At 38.5% G+C, this 24871-nt stretch overlaps 1 protein-coding gene across 1 annotated transcript; it reads left to right on the top strand.

The window, feature by feature from the left end:
• Nucleotides 1-3317: 3317 nt before the first annotated feature.
• Nucleotides 3318-11598, top strand: LOC110834889 (pancreas transcription factor 1 subunit alpha). Its single transcript, XM_022074508.2, has 3 exons — nt 3318-5196; nt 7299-7572; nt 9613-11598. Exons 1-3 carry the CDS (start codon nt 4912-4914, stop codon nt 9771-9773), a joined length of 720 nt encoding a protein of 239 aa, XP_021930200.1. The 5' UTR covers nt 3318-4911; the 3' UTR covers nt 9774-11598.
• Nucleotides 11599-24871: the final 13273 nt, after the last annotated feature.

Below are 24871 nucleotides of genomic sequence, written 5' to 3'. Positions count from 1 at the left end.
TCAACAATGACCCGGACCCCTGGTAAATGCGAGGACTTGAACCATGACTGCTCCTCCGGGCACAAGCGACGTACGTCACGAGATGAAACCGAGTGAAACAGCTCTTCGGTGCATTGTCTAAAGCATCGTGGTGATATCATCCTTCCACATGCGTGCGTCTCTCAAATCTCTTGTGGTAAGATTCTCTGCTCGACATTTATTATGCAGTTTCAGACAATTTTATCTGTCGTTACAACACTTAGGAAGAAAGTAAATGTATAAGTATATTCTTGTGAGATTAATAACTGGTACAGAGGGGACGTCCCACTAAAAGAAAAGATTTGTGGTAACAGAAACAACAATAAAAAGTCGGGAGAACTCAGTCATATAGTGAATGAGTCACTGCAGACTGTACTACTGGAGTTCGAGCCCCAACAGCGGCAAAAGACTTTTCTTTTAGCCTCTGCGTCCAGACCGACTCTGGGGCTCTCCCAGCCTCCTATGCAGAGGTCCATTCCCGGGGGGTAAAACACGGCCGGGATGTGACGCTGATCAATCACCTCCATTTAGCGCCGATGTCAAGAACGAGTAGGAGCTAGACCTCTTCTCCAATAGTTTCCATGACCAATTTTACTTTAATGATAATAATAAAAGGACATTCTCATTGAAATACAACGAATGTGGAAAGTGAAAGCAAAAGTAATTCCAATAATTATAGGAACATCATATATCATTCGAAAGACGCTGATGTAAAATATATAATGCCTCACGCGAAATCTGTTTAATGCATGTAACACGTGTTAGGAAACAAAATGCATTTCAGAAATAGCTGCTGCGCTATGTACCTCAGAGGTAAGGTTTGTCTCAGGTACATAGAAGTTAATTCTCTGTAAAATGGTGAATAGATGCATAATATATACTCTGAAACTTGCACCAGAGAAAAATTAATCATTTACCTGGTATGAGCTTACATTCATAAATTACGCTGCCACCCAGCAACAACTAAATACTGCCCACTGCACATGTGCCACTGCTGCCCTGAAGACCCACCGCAAGGTGGACCAGCGCTCTTAACCGCGGGGCAGGCAGCAGACCGAGGAATATTAAGCGATGAGAATGGCACACGTGTTGTCAGTGTTTTGTTTCTGTTTGATAATGTCATTTACAACACAGCAGGGCTGCATTACCAATCAATATTATCTGTTCCACTTCATCTTTTCCGTTCATTTCTTACGAAACCTTTGCCCTGCCTTAACATCTTGAACACAAACAATTTATTACATTTAGGTCTATTAATGAAAACCTCTCCAAACATATATCGTAAATCTCGTGTCCTTTTAGCGTAATTTAATTCTGATTTTGAAAAACGCGTGAGTTAAGAAAAAAAAGAGGAAATTTTCAGAATATGTATATTCTGAGAAATTAATGAAAATATTTTGTTTCTCTTAAGTATGAGCGAACTCAGGCTACGTGTTGAGAGTTTGTAAGCGCACCGCGGTCATAAACTGATGTTTTATCAATTAAAATTAGAGAAGGTGGTATGATAAAATTCTAATATCTCTGTATCAAACACATCCACAGTAATAGTTAATGATGTGACTAACAAAGTTTTAGAGATTACAATAAATGAGTTTTGTTTTATCGGGAAAACACATTCATCTGTTGTATGACAAAAGCCTTCATTGCATTATTTTCCCTAAGATAAATACACTTTTCGCACTTATCTTCAGAATACTCGTAAGTGAGCTGTGCATTGTAATGGATTTCTTAATGCGATGAAGTACCTCAAGGTTGGGTTGACAACAAGTTTGTGGAATTCGAGTTAATGTAGGCCACTTAACAAGCCTCTCATCTCCGCCTACATACATTTCCGAAGATTTTATTCAATACTTCTAACGTTTTTAATAAACAAGGAAATCAGTAACTGCTACTGATTCATAGAAGCTCAATGACGAATTTTAAATCTGGCAGTTTAAAGTTTAAGATATAGGAAAACGAAACCTACGCAACGTGTAGAAATAGGAAATATCCATATTAAATAAACACGTGAAGAACAAGGGAAATTACAAAAAGGAAACTTAAACAGGAAAATAATGACAGAAATAATAAAATCGGTCGCTTATAATTCAATTCAATTCATTTATTTAAGTGCTTGACAACAGCCAAAAATTTGTTTCCCCGCCTAAAAGACTAATGTAATTTCGACGTTGGCCTTTCTGGTTGTAACGTCATGTGGAGTGTGGACCAACACATTTTCGCCGACATTAAGAACCTCAAATCTCACACTAGTGCAGATGTAGCTCAAGCTACGTTTCCTCGGGCACTAAATAGGAATGATGAGTTATTTTGAGGCTTTGACCATGCCTTACAGATTGACGCAGAACTTAATTCAACCGCACAACAGTTCGAAGGGTGTGTCTGGGGTTTACGAACTTCGCTTGTGCGGGATACGCAGAACTCAGACATGGCTAATTACAGGACTGCGTGTTACACCTGGTAAAATGTAATGAACTTGACCAGCAGCTGATAAATAATCTGTAGGTCATTACTGTGACCAGATGTCTATCTGCGCTAACAAGCCCATCGCGACACCTTACATGCATGTAATTTGTAGTACAGTCCTATTTACCTGGTACGTGACCCATTTCAAACACAGTAGCACAAACAAATGATGGCGAAGACAATTTTTGCAACAATTTAGAACGACAGAATTAAATCTATTCAAAAAGACCAAACTGTAAGGGTATTTTTGGACATGAAGATTGCAGCCTTCTGGGTCGTTGCGCCGCGTAGTCTCGTAAATCTACACAGCGCAACAACCCAGAAGACTGAAATATTCAGACTCACCGCTGTGAAAACCTCATATCCTACATATTTTAGACACCATTTTGCGAATTTCAGTATTTCCCCTCTCCGTGTATGAATACAGCAAATGAAAATTTTCTGCTGCGATGCCATGCTGTCTGATAGAAGTTTACCGACGTTTATGGGATCCTTGCTGCATCCAACTTCAGGGCGATTAGTAAGTCGCGCGCGACGACTGTAAGTTTCTGGGTGATCACGATTGCTAAGGAATATTTCGTCCAATTTCCCGTAGTAATGCTTTGGAAACTATGGCAGGTATTTATTTTAGTGTAAAAAGCTGAAATGTAATTATAATCACAGGAATATGATCGCTTTTCTGGAGCATCCTCTCCCCACAATGGGGCGGATTCCACTGAACGTAATTGTTCCCCCATTGGTCCTAGCACCCTCCACCCCTATGTGATTGGTCTCGCCACAAATCGATGCCAGACGACGGTCAGAATCGCACGTGCGCGGACGCCGCTCGTCGTTTGTTCTCTGATTGGATTAACAGTTAGCGCAAAATAGTGGCCGCGTGCAGTCACATGGAGTTCGTGTGATGTTTCACATTGTTGTGGCACGTGTGTGGGCAGACTGCTATGAGAACAGGCGATACAGGGGGCTGTGATTCTGACATTCACCTGCACGTGCCACATTCCTCTACAGGCAATGATACCAAGAATTGACAATACATATATGGAGGATTGTTGTGACAGAAAATGGTTTCCAAGCGAACAGATTGTTACTAACTAAACATATTGACAACAGAAAATAGTGGAGTAGGATTCCATTAATTGCAGTAGTATACACACGATGAAACTGTTTCGATAAACAGATAAAAGAACATACTGCGATTTAACTATTTTCTGTGCGTGTGTTATATCGTACCTAGATAGTCATACAACAAAGGGAAATAATCGAATTGTTGTCACATTTTGTTGTTCATATTCATTCATCTATACATGTAAACCGGTTATGTGATTTTATTTTCGATGATACATGAAATTGTTATGATATAATACTAGTCGAAAGGAAAGTTATCACAGAATAATTTAACATTGAACGTTCTCTATCGTAGTGTCACATAGATGTGAAGCAGATGATATTAATCCCTATATTAACTTTTTAATTTCCTAATGCAGTGCTCTTCTGTGTTCATACAACAGGACATGACGTAAAAACATATATTTTCCAAACGCAGTGCAATATACCATACCTCATGAGGTAAACGCGTTTAGTGTTTGCTGGCAACGTCAATGCCAAAAACGAGTGCGCCTAGAAAAGATACATAAAAATAAATCTTAAATCAATATAATTAACAATTTCAAAATTAAGATTATAACCTGTTGAAGAAATTGATAAAGATTCGAAAATCTAGAGAATCAGCTGTTACCTTTACCTAGACATGCAAAAATTCCACGGACTCTTCAGCAACAGCGAACTTAAAATCTTAAGTATTTACATTTGCCTCAAGTTAGCGGTTTCAGTGTATGTAACTATGCAGAAGTTCGAGTAATGGTCATAATGACACAGTGTAATCCAGTCGCAGATTTAATCTATTCAAATTTTCAAAGGTACTAGAAGTTGCAAAGCTAAGCACAATTTCAGAAATCCAAACAGGTATTATTGCTGGACTAGAATAAAATGACAATTTAAAACATGTTTCAAGAATTAGAAGAATGTCTGATATTGTCACCAATTTCCAACATCGAGAAATACCGTCTTTAAAACAAATAAAATTTCATGTGGATATAATACAGTGATACTAAATAAACAATCAATTTCCTCGCCGATTTGACTGATACAAATATAAAATTAAATCTCTACAAATACTTATTAGTGAACAAATGTAATTTTACCATTACAAATTCAACAAAAATGTCGACATAATTCAAGGAATTTCAAAGACGTCGTCATTTAGAAAACACATACTGCAGCTTCGAAATAACCCCCGGAGAATCCCTTTGTTTTCTTCATTTGGGCAGTTTCCACAGGGATTGTTTAGCGAATCTCTAGTTAATTTCAAATGCTCGAATCTCTTCAAAGACTGCAGTGAGTTGTAAAGTGTCGCCCAAGACGACTAGCATCATGTTCGGCATGGACAACCTGGAGCTGGAGGCCGTGAACCGGCAGTTCTTGCTGGAGGCCCAAGGTTACATCGGAGGTGGGGGCGGTGGTGGGGGCGGCAGCGGGGCTAGCAGCACCAACAGCAGCGCTGCCGATCTCTTCCTCTACGACGACTCCAGCAGCTCAGCTGGTTCCACGTATTCCTACGGCAGCGACCAGGAAAACAGCAATGCCACTGCCTCCTCTGCCGCCTCCAGGAGCAGACACCGACTCCACAGGAGACGTAGCAAGTGTCCGCAACAACAGGTACGAAGACTGAACACACCTTAACCCCTTGCTTCATACACCATGTGCTTTACCATTCAGTTACTCTATGTTTTGCACACTAGGTTTCATTGCCAGAATAAGAGCGATTATGTCCCTGAAAATACATTAACCAACTGACCTACGTAAATTAGGCGATTTGTGCCTTGTTTCAGTTGGGGGCTGAATTTTTAAACATTATTTTAATAAGCTTGGTGCTTAAAATGGTTAAACGATTGTACTGAGATATCAGATTCTCATGGCGGCGAGTATGAAAATCGCTGTTTTCTGTCGTGTGATCTGGTAGACATTTACCAACGTTTGTGATGTGTTTGCTGCGTTCATCATTAGGGCGATGATACATTTTATAATTACTTTTGAGATGACATTTAATCTAAATCCGTTGCGCGACAGTCTTAATTTTATTGGTGATTTAGTTGTTTCATCTCACAAACATCATTTACAGGATATGTAACAGTTAGCGTTGCAAGATAAGCCTCCTTCTTCTATGGTGCGACAGCCCGAAGTCTTGCCCTGGTGTCCTTTAAATGACGCCTCCAAATTTTCCTCTCTAGTTCAAATATTTGGGAACAACAATAACAAATCAAAATGATACTTGTGAGGAAGTTAGGAGGAGACTAAATTCCGGAAATGCTTGCTACTTCTCAGTCCAAAATATTTTGTCTTCCCGTCTGATTTCTAAGAACCTGAAAATTAAAGTATACAAAACAATAATCTTGCATGTTGTTTTGTATGGGTGTGAAACATGGTCTCTCACTCAGAGGGAGGAACACAGATTGCAGGTGTTTGAGAATCGGGTGTTGAGGAGGATATTTGGGCCTAAGAGGGAAGACGATGGGGCGTGGAGAAAACTGCACAATGACGAGCTTAAAAATCTGTACTGCTCCCCCAGTATTATGAGGGTGATTAAGTCGAGAAGAGTGAGATTGGCGGGACATGTAGCGCGCATGGATGGGACAAGAGGTGTGCACCGGGTACTGGTTGGGAAACCTGAAGGGAAGAGATCGCTGGGGAGACCTAGACGTAGATGGGAGGATAATCTCAGGCGGGATCTATGGGAGATAGGAGTTGAAGGAAACTGGATTTTGTTGGCCCAGGACAGGGTCCGGTGGAGGGCTTTGGTTAATTCGGTGATGAACCTTCGGGTTCGGTAAGCCATCTAGTTAGTTAGTTAGAGATTCTCTTTTCCAGTTTCTCAATTTCAAGATCTCCCTGCTGTCTATTTCCACTGCATTAACCCATATTTTCCTTGGTTTACCTACAGGCCTCTTTTCAATAAAGTTGCGTTCCGGAATCCTTTTCGGTGTGCGTTTTCCATCAGTACGCTGGACATGACCTACCCATTGTGGTCTTTTTAATGTAATAATATTTTATACACTTGGCTCGTCAAATTGCTTATATAACTCATTGCTATATCTAATTCTCCATGTATCTTTTCTTTAATTGGTCCAAAAATTCTTCTCTTTTTTTTACTTTAAAATGCATCCATAGCTGACTCTTCACTTTTTGACGAGGGTCCAACTTTCGCTTGTTATATGTATGCCTACAACGAAGAAATTTTTAGCGAGAACTTCATAAACTCCCCTCAAACTTCCAGTTTGTCAATCAAGTATACATCTAATAACATTTTATAAGTATTTTAATAATAAACATTTCATTATTTACAAATAAAAATTTAGATGCCACTTTAGATTTGTCACTGACAATATATCCCGTCACTGCACTTATGTATTTTAAAATTTGGTGTAATGATCTCTTAGAAACACACCCAGAATCTTAGTGCGAGACTACAAATGGGCGATGCGAGAAACATAAGAGATAACGTCGGGAAATATCTGGCAGTGAGAATCTATAAGCGGACTTTTAACCAAAGACATTGCTATTAAGTTAATTTCCGCTTAACTGCAGAAATTTTTGAAGGAAAATGGCATAAACTTTCACACTCCCATTAACGCCATTCCACTCAACACAATTACAATTGGACCTATAATTAATATATGACTCTAATTACACACTTGGGCTCTTATTATATTCAACCAAAAGTCACAAAGAGTTTGGCCCTATAAGAGACGCTGTGCCAACAGGTGCAGCAGAGGCAGGCTGCCAACCTGCGAGAACGGAAACGAATGCAGAGCATTAACGACGCGTTCGAGGGGCTTCGGGCGCACATCCCCACGCTCCCCTATGAGAAGCGGCTTTCCAAGGTGGACACACTAAAACTAGCCATCGGATACATCAACTTCTTAAGCGATCTGGTGGCCAGCGACAGAAATGCCACCCAGGGCGCTGGCGGAGCTCCAGGATCGCACGGCATCCACCAGCCACCTCGCGAGGAGCCGAAGAAGATCATCCTCAGAGGTGAGCTCCATTTTACAAACAGCCGAAAATTTACACTTCTTTCGTCAGGGGCGATGTTAGATTTGAGGCAGGCCCATCCGTACTCCTGTTGAATCTACCAACGAACATCGGTCCGGTCAGCAGATCTACTTTGAATTCGGCCTGTCCATTCATTCGAAAAATATTCGCCAGGCAGACGGGTACAGTTAGTGCAGTGAAGTAAGGAGCAATTATGTGGTTCAGTTCAGAGACAGTGCATCGCCATTCTATACCGCAATCATTACAGTCTACTCTGATTTGTGGTTTTTTCCTCGGAAATTTTAAAAATACCAAAAACATTAAACAGCATAAAGACTTTAATATATTAATGCTTCAGCTTTTTCAACATATTACAACACGTGTTATTATTTGGACATGACCTACTGATTTGAGCTGAATCCCAGTTTAAGTTAATATTTCGGAATGAATTTACGGAAAACGCTTAGACGGACACGCCAGACTAGAGGCTGCTTGCGTAATTGTTCATTCTCACCTGCAAATTCATGAAGTGAAACAAACCGGAAGCGATCAGTCGCGCGTAGAACACTTCCGGTGATGTCACAGGTCACGTGACAGTTCATTAATTGCGTTTGTACACAACACGTGCCGTGTTATTATCTGTCCCCATTTGTTACAATGAAAGCTCATCAGTAGTGAATAACAGCACAATCTCCACCGTGAAAGGCGAACCCTAACAAAATGTACAAAGTTCATAATCTGTCCGTCTATGAGAACTATGAGATCTATGAGAACGGCTAATTAAACTGCTGTTTCAGTTATCATGGACTACGCTATCAGACACGTTACGATTCAGAATTCTGAAACTATGAATACTTCAGCTATGTTGGTAAAACGTCTTGGAAGGGGAATTGGTCACCTGCAAGGGAAAAAAGACGCAGACAGGCCTATCCACGCCCTGATTGGGATTAGAATCTGCGGACTCAGTTTTCGAGACCCCGAATACCGTACATATCAGATCAGGCTTTAATGGAACCTTATACTAAGAAATTGGCATGTATTTGGTGTCTAAATTTGTACGTTACTTGTTCATTGATACCTCGAAGGTAAAAGCTGGCAACCACTACACGCTATACATAACCCAGAAGACAAAATATTTACATCCATGAAAACCTCAAATTTGACACAATTAAATTTAATCATATGTCAAACAACAACGGTTCCTGTTTGTTTTAAGGTATAAATTAAATCTTTGCAACTAATGAAACTGGATAACTTATCACAGAGAATCATTTATCAGAAATCAAAATCGGTAAAAATGAAGGGTTACAGTATGAAGAAACAAATTTTTCCCCCTCGAATTTCAACGACCACTTTCCTTTATTTTTTACACAAGTTCGAAAGTGGGTGGAATAAAGTGTTAATTTTCCGCGTGTGATTTAGGGAACCAGAATATCGGAGAGCGAAGCGAAAAGGGAATGACAGAAAACGTTAAGTGAAAACCAAGAGAGACAGTTATAAGCTTCAAACTGTGTTCTTAGCTGTTTAATGCCTGTCAATATTTACCTACACATGCTGAACACAGATTAGATAACTGCACCTGAAGCTCTGACGACTTCGGGAGTAAGTACCGTACGGTATTCATTCACCGACAGCTTTATCAAACGTAGAGTCTATCTAGCTACGATCCCCGTGCAAAACAAACAAATGATCAAATAACATGTGCATATTACATGAAACATGGATATCGGCGTTCACAGTGTTTATATTGTGCCTTGAAGTTAATGTAAATCAACAACTAGGAGTGAGATTGTCTCGCAGACCCTACTATATTATTAGCACTCGAGCAGTGTCATGTTTATTTTCAAGATACTGTTATAATGAGGCGAGAAATAAAAACAGTAAACCGGTAAATGGCAATGAACAGACTACCATCACTTAAAACCCGCACATTTTGAGTTATCTCCAAAGTAGCTCAGTGAATGACACATTATTTACAGTACGACGCTTCTCATCTGAAGCATCTTGAAGGATCACAACACTTGCTGTAACTTTTTGTTTTAGGGAGCTATGGTTCCCCGTTCACGGCGCACTCCCTGTCCTGGTCCAGCAACAAGGAGAACGGGTGTAATGGCATCATGTTCGCCAAGGTGTGGACACCTGAGGATCCCCGCTCCAATAAGGGTATGACCCACAACGGGCCCACGTTCTCTGTCGACAGCTAAATGGAGTAGCGCCCTCAACGGCCAAGCCAGAAGCCCAAAGCACGACCCTCAACGGGCATGTCTCCAGATACCTGAACGTACAGCAAGGGATGGAGCCGGATTTCATTGACGCTGCATAACAAAATATTGACTACGAACTGACATCCTTGCCGTAACATGTGTTGCTGTAAGAAACGAATTTTTCCACACTCGCAACCATGAAGAGTAACTGTCGAGTTTACATGCAAAGATATCCATCAGACAAAAGTTACGTCTTTCAGAATGTGCAATTTATTACGAAGGTGAAAAAACCCTCTTTAGAAGAGCGGTATTTTTGTGGCGGGTGTGGGCTAATGACATGGCAACCATTTTAAAAATATCGATGAAATGGTAAATCATTGTGATACGTTTTAAAAGAAACTATGCACAATTACAATTTAAATATATAAATGCAAGTGGTCGAGTGTGATCATCTCTGAATGCATCACATGAACGCTTTTCGCAAAAGGCAAATTATTGCACAGCTTCCGAACAGCTGCATAGGTTAGCATAATTCCAAAAAGAAATCATTTCTAAATATTTTAGAAGAAAATACCTTTTTGTAAATCGCTCTAGTCATTTTAACTATGTTTAATAACGTTTAAGTGTTACCGATAATCATTTAAAAATATGTTTGTTACCTAAATCAGTTTTAATTTAAAAGGCAGTTTATAAGGATGGTATGCATCACAAACCGTCATATATACTGAACAAAACTTAATAAATATTCCAGTTTACCACACTAGTCAGCACCCAGCCTTACACTATATATTATTGTATTATTTAACCGTTAAAACGTAAACACTTTGAAGCACAGAATATTTTTACTGATGTAGTCCTCATTTCTGGTCAGTAAGCTGCTTTAAATCAGACTGAAAAGTAAAAATGTATTTGTAAGATGATGTTTACAACTCTAAATGCTGAATTTAGCAATACTATCAATACATGTACTGACACATAAAGTACGCCAAAATATTCAATTTAAACTAATCAGCTCTGAACTGGTGAAGACCGCATTGTGGTCTTCTGGGTTGCATCTGGCAACCAACGTTTCGGAGAAAGGTATCGCCTCATCCTCAGTTTTGAAGTCAGTAAACATGGGGCCTGGATAGAGTCGTAGTTGTCTATAAATATGGGATTTAGCCACTGTTAGTCAGCTGTAATGTGGATGTAATATTATGAACAATACATGAGCATTAAGGCAGGAAACTAGAAGACATTTTGGTACTCATTTGCCTCTGTCTGAACACATTTTTCTGATAAGTCTTGGCTTAAACATTAAGAATCATTTATTTACAGATTTCTTTATACTGATAATTGATTTTTTAAACAGGCCTTGATTATGTACTTAATCTTGCACAGGTAATCAACTTTTGACGTGAAAACTCTAAATCTGCCAAATATTAAGAATATAATGTTATTCAATTTCAAACTAGAACTTTACTCTTTCTAGTTTATTCTAAAGCACGAAATATATAACATTTCTCTTAAGAAAGCTCCACATTATCAGTTAAAGAAACATTCTACTGTATTTAAGTTTGTGGCTGTAATATTCAGCCTATCCATAAGAAATTTAGAAATATTTGTATATTTTTTGTGGTAATAGGAATGAATACTGTGTTTTGACTTGTGATAAATACATTTCATTACGTATAATTGTAATTAAAAGAATGAATAAAACAAAATAATAACTGTATTAATGATACTTGAACAACAATACATCTTATACTGTTTGAAAATATACGTTTCCAATATGTACATATGATGTTAACAAAAACAATAAATGCCATGATATTTTGTGTCTGAAGTTTTTGTGCTCGTCTCTAAATCCAATACTGATGAGCAGTCCAACTCCATGGAGAACAGTCCTTGAGAAGTTCAAACTGGCTTAGCTACCCAATAAATGACACGCCACTAAACCCCATTCCGAACCATATCAGTCTAGCCTACATCCTAACACTTTTAAAATTTTGTCAAATTCCAGGGCTTTAGTACGCTATTTATTTTACAGTGAGGAGTCGTTAGCTCCCCATGCAACTCCCAAGACGGGGTATTACCTCCTTTCGGCTGTCCGCGACAGACTATTTAAACCTTTGAAGTCGAAGCTGATACAAATAATATTTAAAAATTCAAACCACACCCCAAAGAAAAAACAGCACTTCAGTGTTTCAGAGACTAAATGGTTAACGCCGTTTAAGGATATAATACCTCTTGGAAGATCGTTAAAGAAAGTGGTACATGTAGTTCCCACTGGACTCTAAAGGGTTAACAGTAATCTGCTGCCACTACATCCCGTGGGAACGAATAATCGTCATAACGATCAGGTCCTTCATGAAATTTAACAGATGTTCCAGCAGAGGAACGTGTAACATCTCAGGCTCTTACCAAGGAATGTGGGTTCAGAACTAGTACATGCCACGTGAAATTCGGTGGGGAAAGTGGAAAGGGGTTTCCTTAGAACACACCATGCACTCATTGTTCATATATCACTGTCATTGATGTGTGTAAGACGCATCAGCTGGCATAATAGTTACTTCTAAAATTATCAATCTGTTTAGCCATTTGGCAGGACCCCTTAGACGAGTGCTCAGCCCATCGAAAGACTTCTGCCTACACAGGACAGCACAATAAAGAAAGACGGAGCCAAACATAAATGTATTTTAATCAGTTTATTACCCACTTGTGTGAACAAAACGTAATATATCACATAATATAAAACAGATCTTATTATTCTTGTATTTTTAATGAGAAGATATTCTTTAACAATACTTCAGGTAGCCAACGGTCAACAATTTCAACTTCTACCCACATAAATACTGCAAAAATAAACCTACTTTTGAGTAAAGGCGAACTTGTGTTACTGCCAAGTCTATTACGCGTCTGTAATGCATTTTGTCTATTAGCCTAGAACAGGGGTTATCAACTATTCAAGACCTGGCGCTACATCCATCCTTTGTTATTGACTGTCTGGCCACATATTTATCAGGGTAACGTTTAAGACGCCATTGAAATTTATTAAAAAATCTACTAAATTATGTCTACCATTGCAAACAGGTTTGCATGTTGCTCAATAAACTTCTTCAACAAACTTAGTCATTAGTCATTACGTGAAACTGCTTTTGCTTGTCATTTTCCAATATCTGGTTATTTACCACCGTACCCCTGTGTGTCGTAAGAGGCGACTCAAAGGGAAACCTGATGCCTGGGGGTGTAGCTAGGCCACTCTGTCTCAGGAGGACATAAATTCGGAGGTCTAATCCTCCAGGTTGGGGGTTGGACATGGGACAAACAACCACGCATCTTAAAAACAAATTGTTACGAAATCCAAGACAGCGGCACTGAACATAGAAGCCTGGAGGAAGGTTTCGAAGAAGACCAGGGTCCACACAGGGCCGTCGAGCTAATGATGATAATCAGGTTACTTAATCTGGCTGGGATTCGTATGCATCCCTCCACGAGTTCATCTTCAGGACGAGAATAAGTTAACACATATAAATTGTTGCTAAACCTGACGATTACGACAACAGAACTCTATTACTATCAGTTGGATTTTTTTAGAAATACATAAAATGTGCTGTATTACGTTTTACATGAAATCCTTTCTGTTATTTGTAAATCTTTAAGTGGTTTATGTTTGTAAATAAACAAACGTATCTGTTATATTTGCGTGTTATCTTTAATTTCCGCGTATTACTCAGGATTTCGATTGTCGACAAAAATATATCTGGCAACTAAGCTGAATAATAAAGAGTTTACCAAATGTTTATAATTTATCTCCATGCCACACTTATGTATGTTTACCTACAGCAGTTAATTATTCGGCTTATCTGTTCCGAATGGCAGTGTAAATATAGATTATCTGTAAAGGTTGAGGATCTCATGACGGTAAAGAAACTTATTCTGGTCTATTGGTTATAAGACCATGTGGTCCTGTAGCCTGTTATTAACGTTTTTGAATGGACACATCGCTCCCATTTTAAGGATTCAAGACTTAGAACCTGAAGATATGATCCTCCTAAAACATGACCACATTTAAAACCACATGGCGTCACAACCCAGAGGACTAAACATAGATGTCAATTTCGCGAGAATGCTGTGTTGTTGCTTTACACGTCATACAAATGTGTTATTTGTCTGGAAGATGTCGCTACACAAATTATCAGGATCCTATAATGAATGGACCAGTTAAGGCTCCTTAAAAATTCTCACAAACGAGAGAAAATAAACCTCAATATGTGGAAAACCAGTTTTTGTTACAAATAAAGACTTCGCTAAAGACGTCTTCCGGCACGCTGCGACACGTAGTCTGGTAGAAGTTTGCCGACTTTTCAACAATCGCCCTGATAATAAACGCAGAAGTCACCTCTGGAAATTCAGTAAACTTCTATACCGGATTACACTGTGCAGTATCCCAGAAGACAGTCATCTTCATACTTGCCGCCATGGGAACCTAAAATCTCGCCAAGACGAATTCGAAAAAAAATGTGCACAACAAAAGAGGAAAATCAATACTGCTTTTTTTTACGGAAACACTTAAATTTCTGTTTTAAGCCAATGGGGATGACGAACCGGCAGAAGTGACCATACTGAGTGTGGAGGCGGAGTCGGAGTCGTGGAGCGAGGGAGCGCCCTTCTGCACTGCTGTGTGCCAGGTGGTGGAGTTCCCAGGGGGCTATGAATTTGTCGATACGAGGCTTTGCATGGCGGAGCGGGACCCGCGCAGTGAATCGATATTCTCACTATGTTGTATTGATCGCACACAATACAACCGGGTAGATTTCTATTTGCGCCGATGAGCAAACTAGCCAGGTTTGATAAGCGACACTGATCGAATTGCTCTACACCAAAGGAGGTTATGGCAGACCTTCTTGCCTTCATTTATCTCCATATAGGAATATGTGTTTACTCTTGTAACTATAATATAATAGTAAGAGGTGGGAACCCAAAATCCTACTTAATAAAAACATCTTTGTGATGGTAAATAATTTATCAATCATATTCTTTCTACTGTAAAATAAATAGTTAAAACATTTTATATTAACGCATGATTATAAATATTATTTAGAAAGTTTCTCGGAGTCTTTCACTGGCTACTGAAGCATTTCTGTAAAACTTGCAATATTGTGCATTAAATTCATTAGAAGGTTTCCACCAACATCATACACTCTAAAATTTGATATTGTAACTCTAAAAAAATAACGATGATGAACTGAAGAATAAAATGATTAAGATATTTAATAACATTTTCCTAGACAGAAAATCAACTTTACTTCTTATGATAAACATAGGACTTTTAGGAAATAAGTCGGATTTCGAAGAGTTTCGTCCAAACTAGACGGTACTTACGTTATTAATTATCAGTAAAGTCACACGTCGTAGAACTTAATTTAACAGTACTTTACGGCTTCCTGAGGTAAAGTTAAATTTATAATTAGAAGAGTTCACTGAATCAAAACATATCTCATATCTTTAGGTAATTTGTATTACATTCGCAACAAGAACCATTGGAAAGCCCGGCTTCTTTTTAAGCCGATAGCGCTGTCTGCACTTATCGTAAATATTTGCACATAAGTTGAACTTTTATATCTGCACGAAAAGCATGACGTTTTAAACCTTCTTCCTTGCAAGGTTTGGGTCCATTAGATCCGATCCCATGTTACGCAAACTGTTCAAGGCAAATTGTTCAATTGTTCAACGGGTTTGAGTATGGCCTCCAAAGGTCTTCTACCTTCCGTTTCGAATAAGGCTTCTAAATTAAATATCTTACACAATAGTTACATAATCTTTCAATAAAATTCGTAGTAGAAACCTCGTCCATTCTTATTTTCACGCAAATTTCATATTTTACATTGGGGGGGGGGGGGGAGGTCTTGAAAAGAATATTGTAATTTCTTGTCGGAGAACAGAATCCGGGGTCCTTCCATGCGTGACTTTGTGTTTCTATTTCTGTTTTTACGTATTACCAACATTCTCGTACGACAAAGATGAAAAGCAGCTGACCATAATGGCCTTGCAACCAAATCGGCGTGTCTCGGGTTTCTGTTGGTGCAGCTGATTCAACTGACGGACCCCGCCAGATCTGCAGATGCGATAACGGGACCTTTAGCCCAGATTCCCGCAACCAGCAGTTTTATATCTATTTCCATCAATGTCGTCACTGGTACCGACTTCTCTGTCTGCATTTCTATAACTACCACCAATGCCATATTGCATGGCATGAAGAACAAGATTTTGTAAAAAGTGTCATAAACGTTCACCATAGTGAATTTGCATTTACACTATCAAGAAACTAACAGGGTTTGAAACATTAAAGATTATGGCAAGCCCTGATCGCTAATCTCGTAACCACACATTTTTCGCAAAAGCGCCATCATTATTACCCTCTCTGTTGGTGTTATTGTTAATATTAAGGTATATGGCCGGCCTACCGTAGGACGGCAGAATATAGTTTCCTTCCGAAGAAGGTGTTAATGTTTTTTTTTAAATAATCACTACAGAAATATTCCATTAAAGGCATTTAGAAACGTGTGACCTTAGTCTGAAAGTTGACTACACCATTTTGACTTCTTCTCACTTATCCATTTTTTGTGTGGAATTAAACCGAAAATAAATTTTCATTATCGGGGTGTTGAATTGCACATGGCACGAAACATATGTTTATAAAACTAACGTCATCGGGCAGTGATTACCATATCACCTCCTCTCCAAAGAGCATGATTGATGGAACATTTCAACATACCAACTGTAATTATGATTAACGACGTGGAACGTTATGAATTTTACAACCGCTCGGTGTGATTGCGAAATTCGACCCCGACATTCAGTCTATTTCCATTTATCACTCTTACAGTCGTGTGGCACCGCGACGCCACGCGGAGACGGGGGCCAGCTACCAGTTTGTTTAACAACCCATTCTTCTACCACAAGCCTCGTTTTCTGCCAATGATTACACAGGCTAAGAAGGAGATTGTGTCGAAGCGGAAATGTTTCAATAAGAAGTGCTCCTACGGACAAAGGTCCTAACCCGGAAGGTCGTGTAGAGATTTGTTAAGCTCCAGCATACTTATTTATATAACAGGCAAGTGTTGGTTGGTGATATTTCATCCATGGCCTACTAGATACTACTGGGATACTGGGAACTACCCGTTCTTCAAGTGCCTGAGCACTGCGGGTCCCACTTTCGTTTGCTTGATCTATAGACATTCGGTAGGACTCCTTGGACGAGGGATCGGCCCGTCGCAAGGCCTCTACCTGTACACAGGACAGCACAACACAGAAAAACGCGGACAAACATCCATGGCTTGAGTGGGATTCGAACCCACGGTCCCAGCGACCAAGGCCCACGCCTCAGACCGCGCGGCCACTGCGGAACCCCTACTAGATACGTGTACTTGTATACAACGCAGCACAGTTATTATATTTCAAATTGCACTACATCAAATTGTATTATATTTTGTAATTAAGAGACGATATGTAATATTTTTTATTTTTATTATGCGCTACATTACTTCAATTTAATTTTTATACACTGTTTAGTGGAAACAATACGCTGAAACAAATTACTTCACTCATGCATACTAATTAGTTGAACAGTGAGCGTGTTAAAGTGACGGAAATAAACATCAAGAATCTATAAAACAACACACAGGGATGCTGCACTGCAAAAACCAAATTGGTAATCCTAAAATTGTCGATAATTATAGAACAGTTAAAGAAATTCCTCTTATTATGAGATTGAAATGTTAATCGCCGTAAGCATAAAGAACTGCCACACGACGCTACCCTGAGCCAGTGACATGTAAAGCGCATTCTTGCACTGTACCTCCCTCATGTTCGAATATTTACTAATCTAGGTCTCGGTCTTCTAAAACACGTCACGTCATTATGATCTGGGTTCTTCACCGCTGTGGGAACCTCAAATCTCGTCCAATCAGATTCTAAAATACAAATTTTGTTACCATTCCTTATGCTTCTAAAACCTTAACAATGTTTTCCATACCACACTAAAAAATATAATTCTTGAAATTTCCCTTACACAGCATATGATTTAATTAACAGCATAATTTACTATCCATTTCATTTAGACATGCACACCACAGTTCCGACCTTAAAAAGACTGGGAACCTTCCCACTGTAAGCTGTTTCATAATTCGAAGGTACAAATAATTAAGACGGATTTAAAAAAAGGAGGGCTACATTGAATGAAATTCGTCGTGACAAGAGATTATATCACCCACGATGATGCGTGGTTTAGATTAGGACATTGTACAAGGCGGTATTGTATGCAGCATAGCAGCTCTTGTATCTCTAGGTAGTGTTATACACGGGTTAGTTTAACAGTAGCACATGTGAAGGAGAGATCCGCAATACGATGGTCACATCGGTGAGGTAACAGGCACTCCTGCGTTGTATCGTAGAATACCTGACTAAATCTAATCCGGGAGACGTTGGTTTCCACCAGTTCCTTCAGCCGAAAGCCGAGACAGAACCTCCGTATCTCAGATCATGGCAGCCTCTTCCCAAGTCTGTAACATTATCACGCTCGACCAAGAGAACCGATTTTGAACTACTTATCGGCAATTGACTAAATTAACTCTAAACCGAGAAATCTCAGAACTGGTGGCACGAGATTCGATTCCCGGCACGGAAATATTTTTCGCTTTGCCACCGCGTTCATACCTACTCTTGGACCGGTTCAGCCTCGTATCCAGTCGATGCAGGGTGTTTTGCTCGGGGGGTAAGGCGAGAGGAGCGTGAAGCTAACTGCTTCCTCTAACTAATGCTAAAGTTCAGAATGCGCGCATATTAAATTATTTTGGAAGAGACAATTTTATCTTTTACTAAATTAATTAATTAATTAATATCCCATAACAAGATTTAACGCTATATTTAACTGAATACAGAACAGGCCAGAGGGCCTATTCCTTGGAAAAGTAAGAGAAGAAGAATTAGCTCCATAACATTGCGAAATTAACTAGAATCCAATCAGACTGGAGTACTCTCTGACGCTTTATTGACCAAGACTAAAAGGGTTTTGAAAACCTGACACGGCTGAAACTGCTGACAGTTTCCCGCTGTAACAGAGAACAATCCTAAGGCAGTGTCACTCTTGCATGCAGCAGGGAGACGGGTATTTAAAATCCTCTTATGAAGGCGAGAAATGTATTGAAGTGGTCTATATAGAATTAAGTGCGGGGTAGGTCTCGACAAGAACAGCTGGATATCTGATCTGGATTGAAGCACCTCAGCTGCCAGCCCTCAACAAGCGCGCTTCACACTCGCATACACCGAGCGCTGTGAACCAACTACTAACATTTGACTGAAGGATCATTTCACCGACAGTGGTCAATCTTGGCAATGCACGTGGACCAGACGGCAAGATTTGACCATTGCTTAAAATAATATCTGTGGACGTTACAATTTCAGAAAGCTGGGATACCACATTCGATATGTTATTGTGACTGGTTATGGACTGGAAGAACATGGTTCGATTCCTGGTAGAGGCGGGATGGAGACAGTACCTCTCAAACGTTGGCCAACTTCTACAAGATTATAATTTGCAACATCTTAGAAGACTGTGATCTTCATATTCTTTTAAAACAGTGTGACATCAATACAAGCTGTACTTATTCAAAAAATAACATTACAGCTAGTTAAGGAGTTGCGGTTGTTGGGGGATCTAAACATGTCTGCGTATCAGCGTGAACTAAGCCGGATGATAGTACGCTTGTCCACAATTGAGATTGAATAGAAGGCCCGCTTGTATCCTATACAAAAGGCGTGCGCACACATTATCCTGTGTAAACCACAGCGGGGCACGTTTTAAAACTTATTAGAGCAACAGTGAAAGGCAACAGATACCCTCAATACAGCTCCTGTTGTCAACAGTCGCTAAACGCTGCAAGCTTCTCCGATGTACCGCTCACTGAGAAAAACGCTACTGTGACAATAAAACTGAGGTTTGGTGCGGCAGTTTTATAAAACTTATTTGTAGATTAGGGTATTTTATAACGCGGAATAAACTGCAGAAATTAAGAGGTTAAGAACGGATTAGGATGATCAAAGTGACTGGGAGGCTGTGGCTTATTCGCAGATGATCTCCCTACATTCTCGTGAATAACTGGGGAAAACACAAAAACTTCAATTAGTACAATCGATTATATTAAATTCTGACGACTTTCTGAGTATGCCTAGAAACCAGGAGCGCTACCACGAAATTAAACCACATCGGCTGAGTGCGTGAAAAGTAAAGCATTTGTCAGAATACGGTTCACAGGCGAATGTGCAGTTAATATTTGCGTTGAAAGTATTTTGAAAAAGTAATGTACTCCTATCTTTTTCTGCATGAGTAAACCTAATGGTGTTCGCCACAACAAAAACAGGAAAAGCTAAACCTCGGAACGTCGACCAGCAAATTCTACAGTGAGTCTGAAATTAATAATTTTGCATGAACTCAGACTTCGAATAGGACCACTTCAAATAAAATGTAAACTTAAATGAAACGTTTAAATGAGAATGAAATCTAAGGTAAGAGCCTGTAATTTAAAATATTTAATTTGAACGCACCCCTCAGTAATAACTTTACTTAAACATTGGATTAATGAAGGTCATAATTTTCAAGGTCTATCGCCAGGTAATATTTTAAAAATTGAACAGTGGGCACCGATTCCACCTTAAAAGTTCGCAAGGTGAGATTATCGACAAATGGTATTTAAATGTTGATGTAACAAGGCGTATCAGCTGGTTCCAAAGTTGCTTAGAATATCTTAGGCATAAGCTTCATTTTCCTGAGCCTATGATATGTAAGCCTACTCTAATGAGCCATAATTCTTCCATGGCACAGAAATCAATTAAAATTCATGCCCTGTTCTTCTTCGATAAAAGATAATGAACTATTATGGTTAATAGGTTGTTATAATTAACCTGCCACGAAGCGTAAATTTTGTCAGATAATTTTTATTTATTAATGCATTGAAGTGTCATGTGGTGTGTAAAATACAGTAGTCAGGACCATAAGGATAAAAAGAAAAGCCAAAATTGCGGAGTGTCTATTAGTACCCAACACGTTTGTAATAGTACCACCTTGTAAAATATATGTATTCATTCACAGTCTTGGAACAAAATACATACAACGTTTTTGTAGAGAAGTCTCATAGGTATCTGCAACGTATTTTCGCTTCATCTGTAGTAAATTAATCATTTTATGTTTCACCGTTTGTACGCACCTAACTGTATCCAAATAACCAACGCATTTTTAAGATCTAAAAATTTTGCACCCCTAAATCATTTCAAACTTTCACATTTCTCGTTCTCTAATTTCTCTTTTTCGCTAATATTACCTTTAGCACCGCCGACTGAATGGGTTTCCCCTACAAAAAGGGGCAACTGTTGACAAAATATTACTCACTGTCAGCAGCCCTAACCATATAGCATAGGATAATGAACAACGAATTGCAAAAGATACGGAAGGATACAGTGGTGACCTAATATGAGGTACTAACCCGTCATTTGTCTGGAGGAACTGAGAAAAACCATGAAAACTCCCCAGTCATGGTAGACGGTCTCCTGATCAAGATTTTAACCCGGGACCTCCAAAATACGAAGCAGGAGTGTTAACTCAACGGCAACGTTTGGCAGAAACTTGAACAAGAAATATCTTTGTCCATAAAAGCGCCAAGTACTTGGTGCCAATTTACAACGAACTTTTACCTGATTTGTTTATATCAACAAAATAGACAGGTTAAAGTGGCAAGAAACATATCGGCCAGCAAATCCCAAAGTACGAGCCACGGACTCAAATTCGCTTTATTAGTCCATGCTTCTAACGCGCTAAAGCAACAAGGACACAACGAAGTGTAAAGCCCGTGGCTCGAATTCGGAACGTTGACTTCAGTTTCAGTCTTAAAAAACGACAGTACAACAGTCATTCTCGGAAAAGAAATAACACCGTGACTTTCGAATATGAGAAAAATAACAGCCAATGTCACGAAGCATTCTGCGTTTCTAGGTGTCAATTCCACAGGAAACTGAACGCTAAAAATTGTCGCTGTGGTCTCAAACCGTATGATACAAGTTTCATGAAAACTTGCATAATAGTACAAGAATTCTGAGAAATATTACCTTCTTCCAGAAACTATCTCACACAAAGTTAATGCAACAAATGCACACAAATTTAATCGCCGAAGAAGAAACAATATGAAGGTTGTGTAACGGGACAGTCTACAATTATTGACCGCTCTGCCTTTGAGGGCTCAAAGGCTGTAGTTTTCTGGGTGCAGGTGACCGCCTTCCCACGACGTAATGACGTCAGAGCGCCGTTTTCACCAGGTCGGTTCCCATACCCCCGGCCCTACAAACTCATCTGTGGGAATCAGTCAGCATCTTCCCAGGCAAACTCTATATGTTTTCGTGACGCCTACAGAAGGACACGGCAACATCAATTTACCATTTTGCTTTATTTTGTTGCGTACGACAAGGTTCGGGGATTAAAAATATTTTAGTGACACAGTAGTAGAACAACATAAAAATGGAAACAAGTAAATAATACGAAAAATACGCCAGATAAGGATGCTTACAACACAGGCCACAAAAAAGCAAGTATCGCAACAATCCATGGGACAAATAAACCTACAGCAAATGCAAACATCATATTTCACCTAGTTCACGGCTTGCGTAAGTTACAGTTTCCTGTTCACACAGCGTGTAGAAAAATCTCTCAGCCTAATATAAACAAGGAATGCCGCATTTTAATTCAGCGCATGACTGTCTCTTCAGTACAGCCACTATAAGTGCATAATGGTTTAGATATCTCATTTATAGAACATATCCTTTCATAAAATGAAAACCAGCACAAATAAAAAATATTAGTCAGTCCAGATAATATTCAAACTTGTTACAGAAGATGATAAATGAACATGGGGGAAACTCAGAAAGAAAATATATAATTACTATGAACACATAATGATACGACTGTTATAATTCCCCCCACTTGTAATTAAACCTATCTAGATAATGTTACTCACTTAGAGCACGAAGGGAAAGAATAAATACATAATATATTCTTTGCAACATAAAAACACATAGTATCAACAACTCCTGTTACCTTGACCAGAAAACCTCCTTTCTGATCTGTTTGTACAATGTAATGGTACACAAAAAAGTGTACTGCTAACACTTTTTATAGCAACACTAGTAATTATTCTACACTTCTGAGTAATTTTGTTGCAAAAGATTAAATGTTTAAGGTATAAGATCATTCTCTGGAAAGTGTGTTAAATTTGGGCTAATTTGACTAAATTAATATGGGGTGGGGCAGTGTAGGTCTTCATGATTCATAAATAAGTTCAAATACAAAAAAGTATTGAAAATGTATTCACCTCTTACATTACATGTATGAAAGATGCTGGTAAGTATAATTCTAAAAATTATTTTAAAACTTTACTATAAAATGTATCAGCAAAAACAAAATCAGTTTAAACTTATAAATTATATTTTAGAAGAAGATGAAAAATAACTATCAATTTAACTTCTTTGTTAAGAAATACAGACAGTGACAATAAAACTATTCAAATCAAATTAAACTATCCTATTCAACATGTGAGAAACTCCCCTTTTCAATGGTTTTTGTTGATTGATCTCTTTTATGTTATGCCATTCTTAAAACAGACTGTCCTTCTGTTTAGTCAATTTCCAGATTTTCTTTTGCAGTTGCTTGGCATTTTAATGAAATGCTTGAAACAAAAACCCATTACAAGTAACGTAGTATTTTACTGCGGAACTGTATTACATTCCAAGCAATAATGTAGAAGATTGGCTCTTACGTTTCATGAATTTGACATTAACAGTTGTGGGTTACTTTGCCCACTTTTCATGGATGACAGAACAATCAAATCATAAGGTGCAAACACCACACATTTTGCAAGTCACTTAATGCATATGAATGCAGATTACAAAATTATCATTAGGATCATATTTCTGATAGTAAAATTTGTCTAAATGTGCTCTGACAAATATTTTTAAAATGGACTGCAACACCTGTACACATTTTAAGACATAAAAATACTGTGCACATGCACATCTCCACATTTCACTGCACTGTTTAAGGCAAAACAATGTGGCAATATTTCAGCAAGTATAAAGGGAATTTGCTTCTTGGGTTCTATTGTTGCATTAGAACATAACCCAACACATTATTTATGGTGAGACAAAACAGCACCCTAAAGAACAAAGTAACCTGATTTTTGGTATCTGAAAAATAAGAACATAATCTAATACAAATAATTTATAGCAAAGAAGCATATAAAAACCAAAAATAATTGTTACCAACTGAAATTCACAATTTTGGTTCAAGAAACGGAAAAAGTAACTAAAACTGAATTCTGGGAAATTCAATTAAACAACTAATAATTAGTAATTAGATTATCTATTAAAAGTAACCTCGACAGTACTGAGCATTCTCCACTATTTAAATAATTATATTTGTATTAAATATTATGTAATGACATCTTACAATTCCTAATAATGATTATTATGATTAATTTGTGTTTTATACAACTAATAAAAAAAGTATGGTTGACCCACCATAATTACACGTGTGAAACATTGGTAACAACATTTTTGGAATAGGAACAGTAGTTTTACTGTGATTTTAATAAATTCCAAATGTGTGAATTTCAGTGCTACAAAATTAGAAGCTGATAAACTTTGACTGCTACAGCATTAATTATCAAGCATAGCTACAATGTACATAATAGTTTTCCTACTGTTTGTAGCCTCTTCGACACTGGTGACATTGACTGCATCATCTGCCAAAAGAAATTCACATTACTTCCTGGCCAACGACACACATCCTACTATTGGCAAAAATATTGATGCCTCTTCTCAAACATTTTGGAGAAACATTACAAAGAACTTAATATTAGTCAGCTGTAGTTCAAATGAAATGTGTTGAAATTAAGCAGATGATATTAGAAAAAATGTGTGTGAGTGTGATAGAGGAGTTTGACTCATTTGAGTTTAACTTCATCCTTCACTGAAAATACACAATTTTAAACATTTTATTCATATCCTACCAAAGGATC

Source organism: Zootermopsis nevadensis, unplaced genomic scaffold, assembly GCF_977971745.1.
Source record: "Zootermopsis nevadensis isolate Lab colony 2312 unplaced genomic scaffold, Znev_1.0 Znev_ptg000061l, whole genome shotgun sequence".
Lineage (NCBI taxonomy): Eukaryota > Metazoa > Arthropoda > Insecta > Blattodea > Termopsidae > Zootermopsis > Zootermopsis nevadensis.
The sequence above is the reverse complement of the archived record's forward strand: the minus strand, read 5'-3'. Positions and strand labels throughout refer to the sequence as shown.

What these genes read in the sequence shown, in the direction of transcription:
- LOC110834889 (XM_022074508.2), top strand. Translation starts at nt 4,912, where the DNA reads ATGTTCGGCATGGACAACCTGGAGCTGGAGGCCGTGAACCGGCAGTTC. An exon ending in GCAAGTGTCCGCAACAACAG is followed by an intron (nt 5,197 to 7,298) that starts GTACGAAGACTG and finishes CTGTGCCAACAG; the next exon opens with GTGCAGCAGAGGCAGGCTGC. An exon ending in GAAGAAGATCATCCTCAGAG is followed by an intron (nt 7,573 to 9,612) that starts GTGAGCTCCATT and finishes TTTTTGTTTTAG; the next exon opens with GGAGCTATGGTTCCCCGTTC.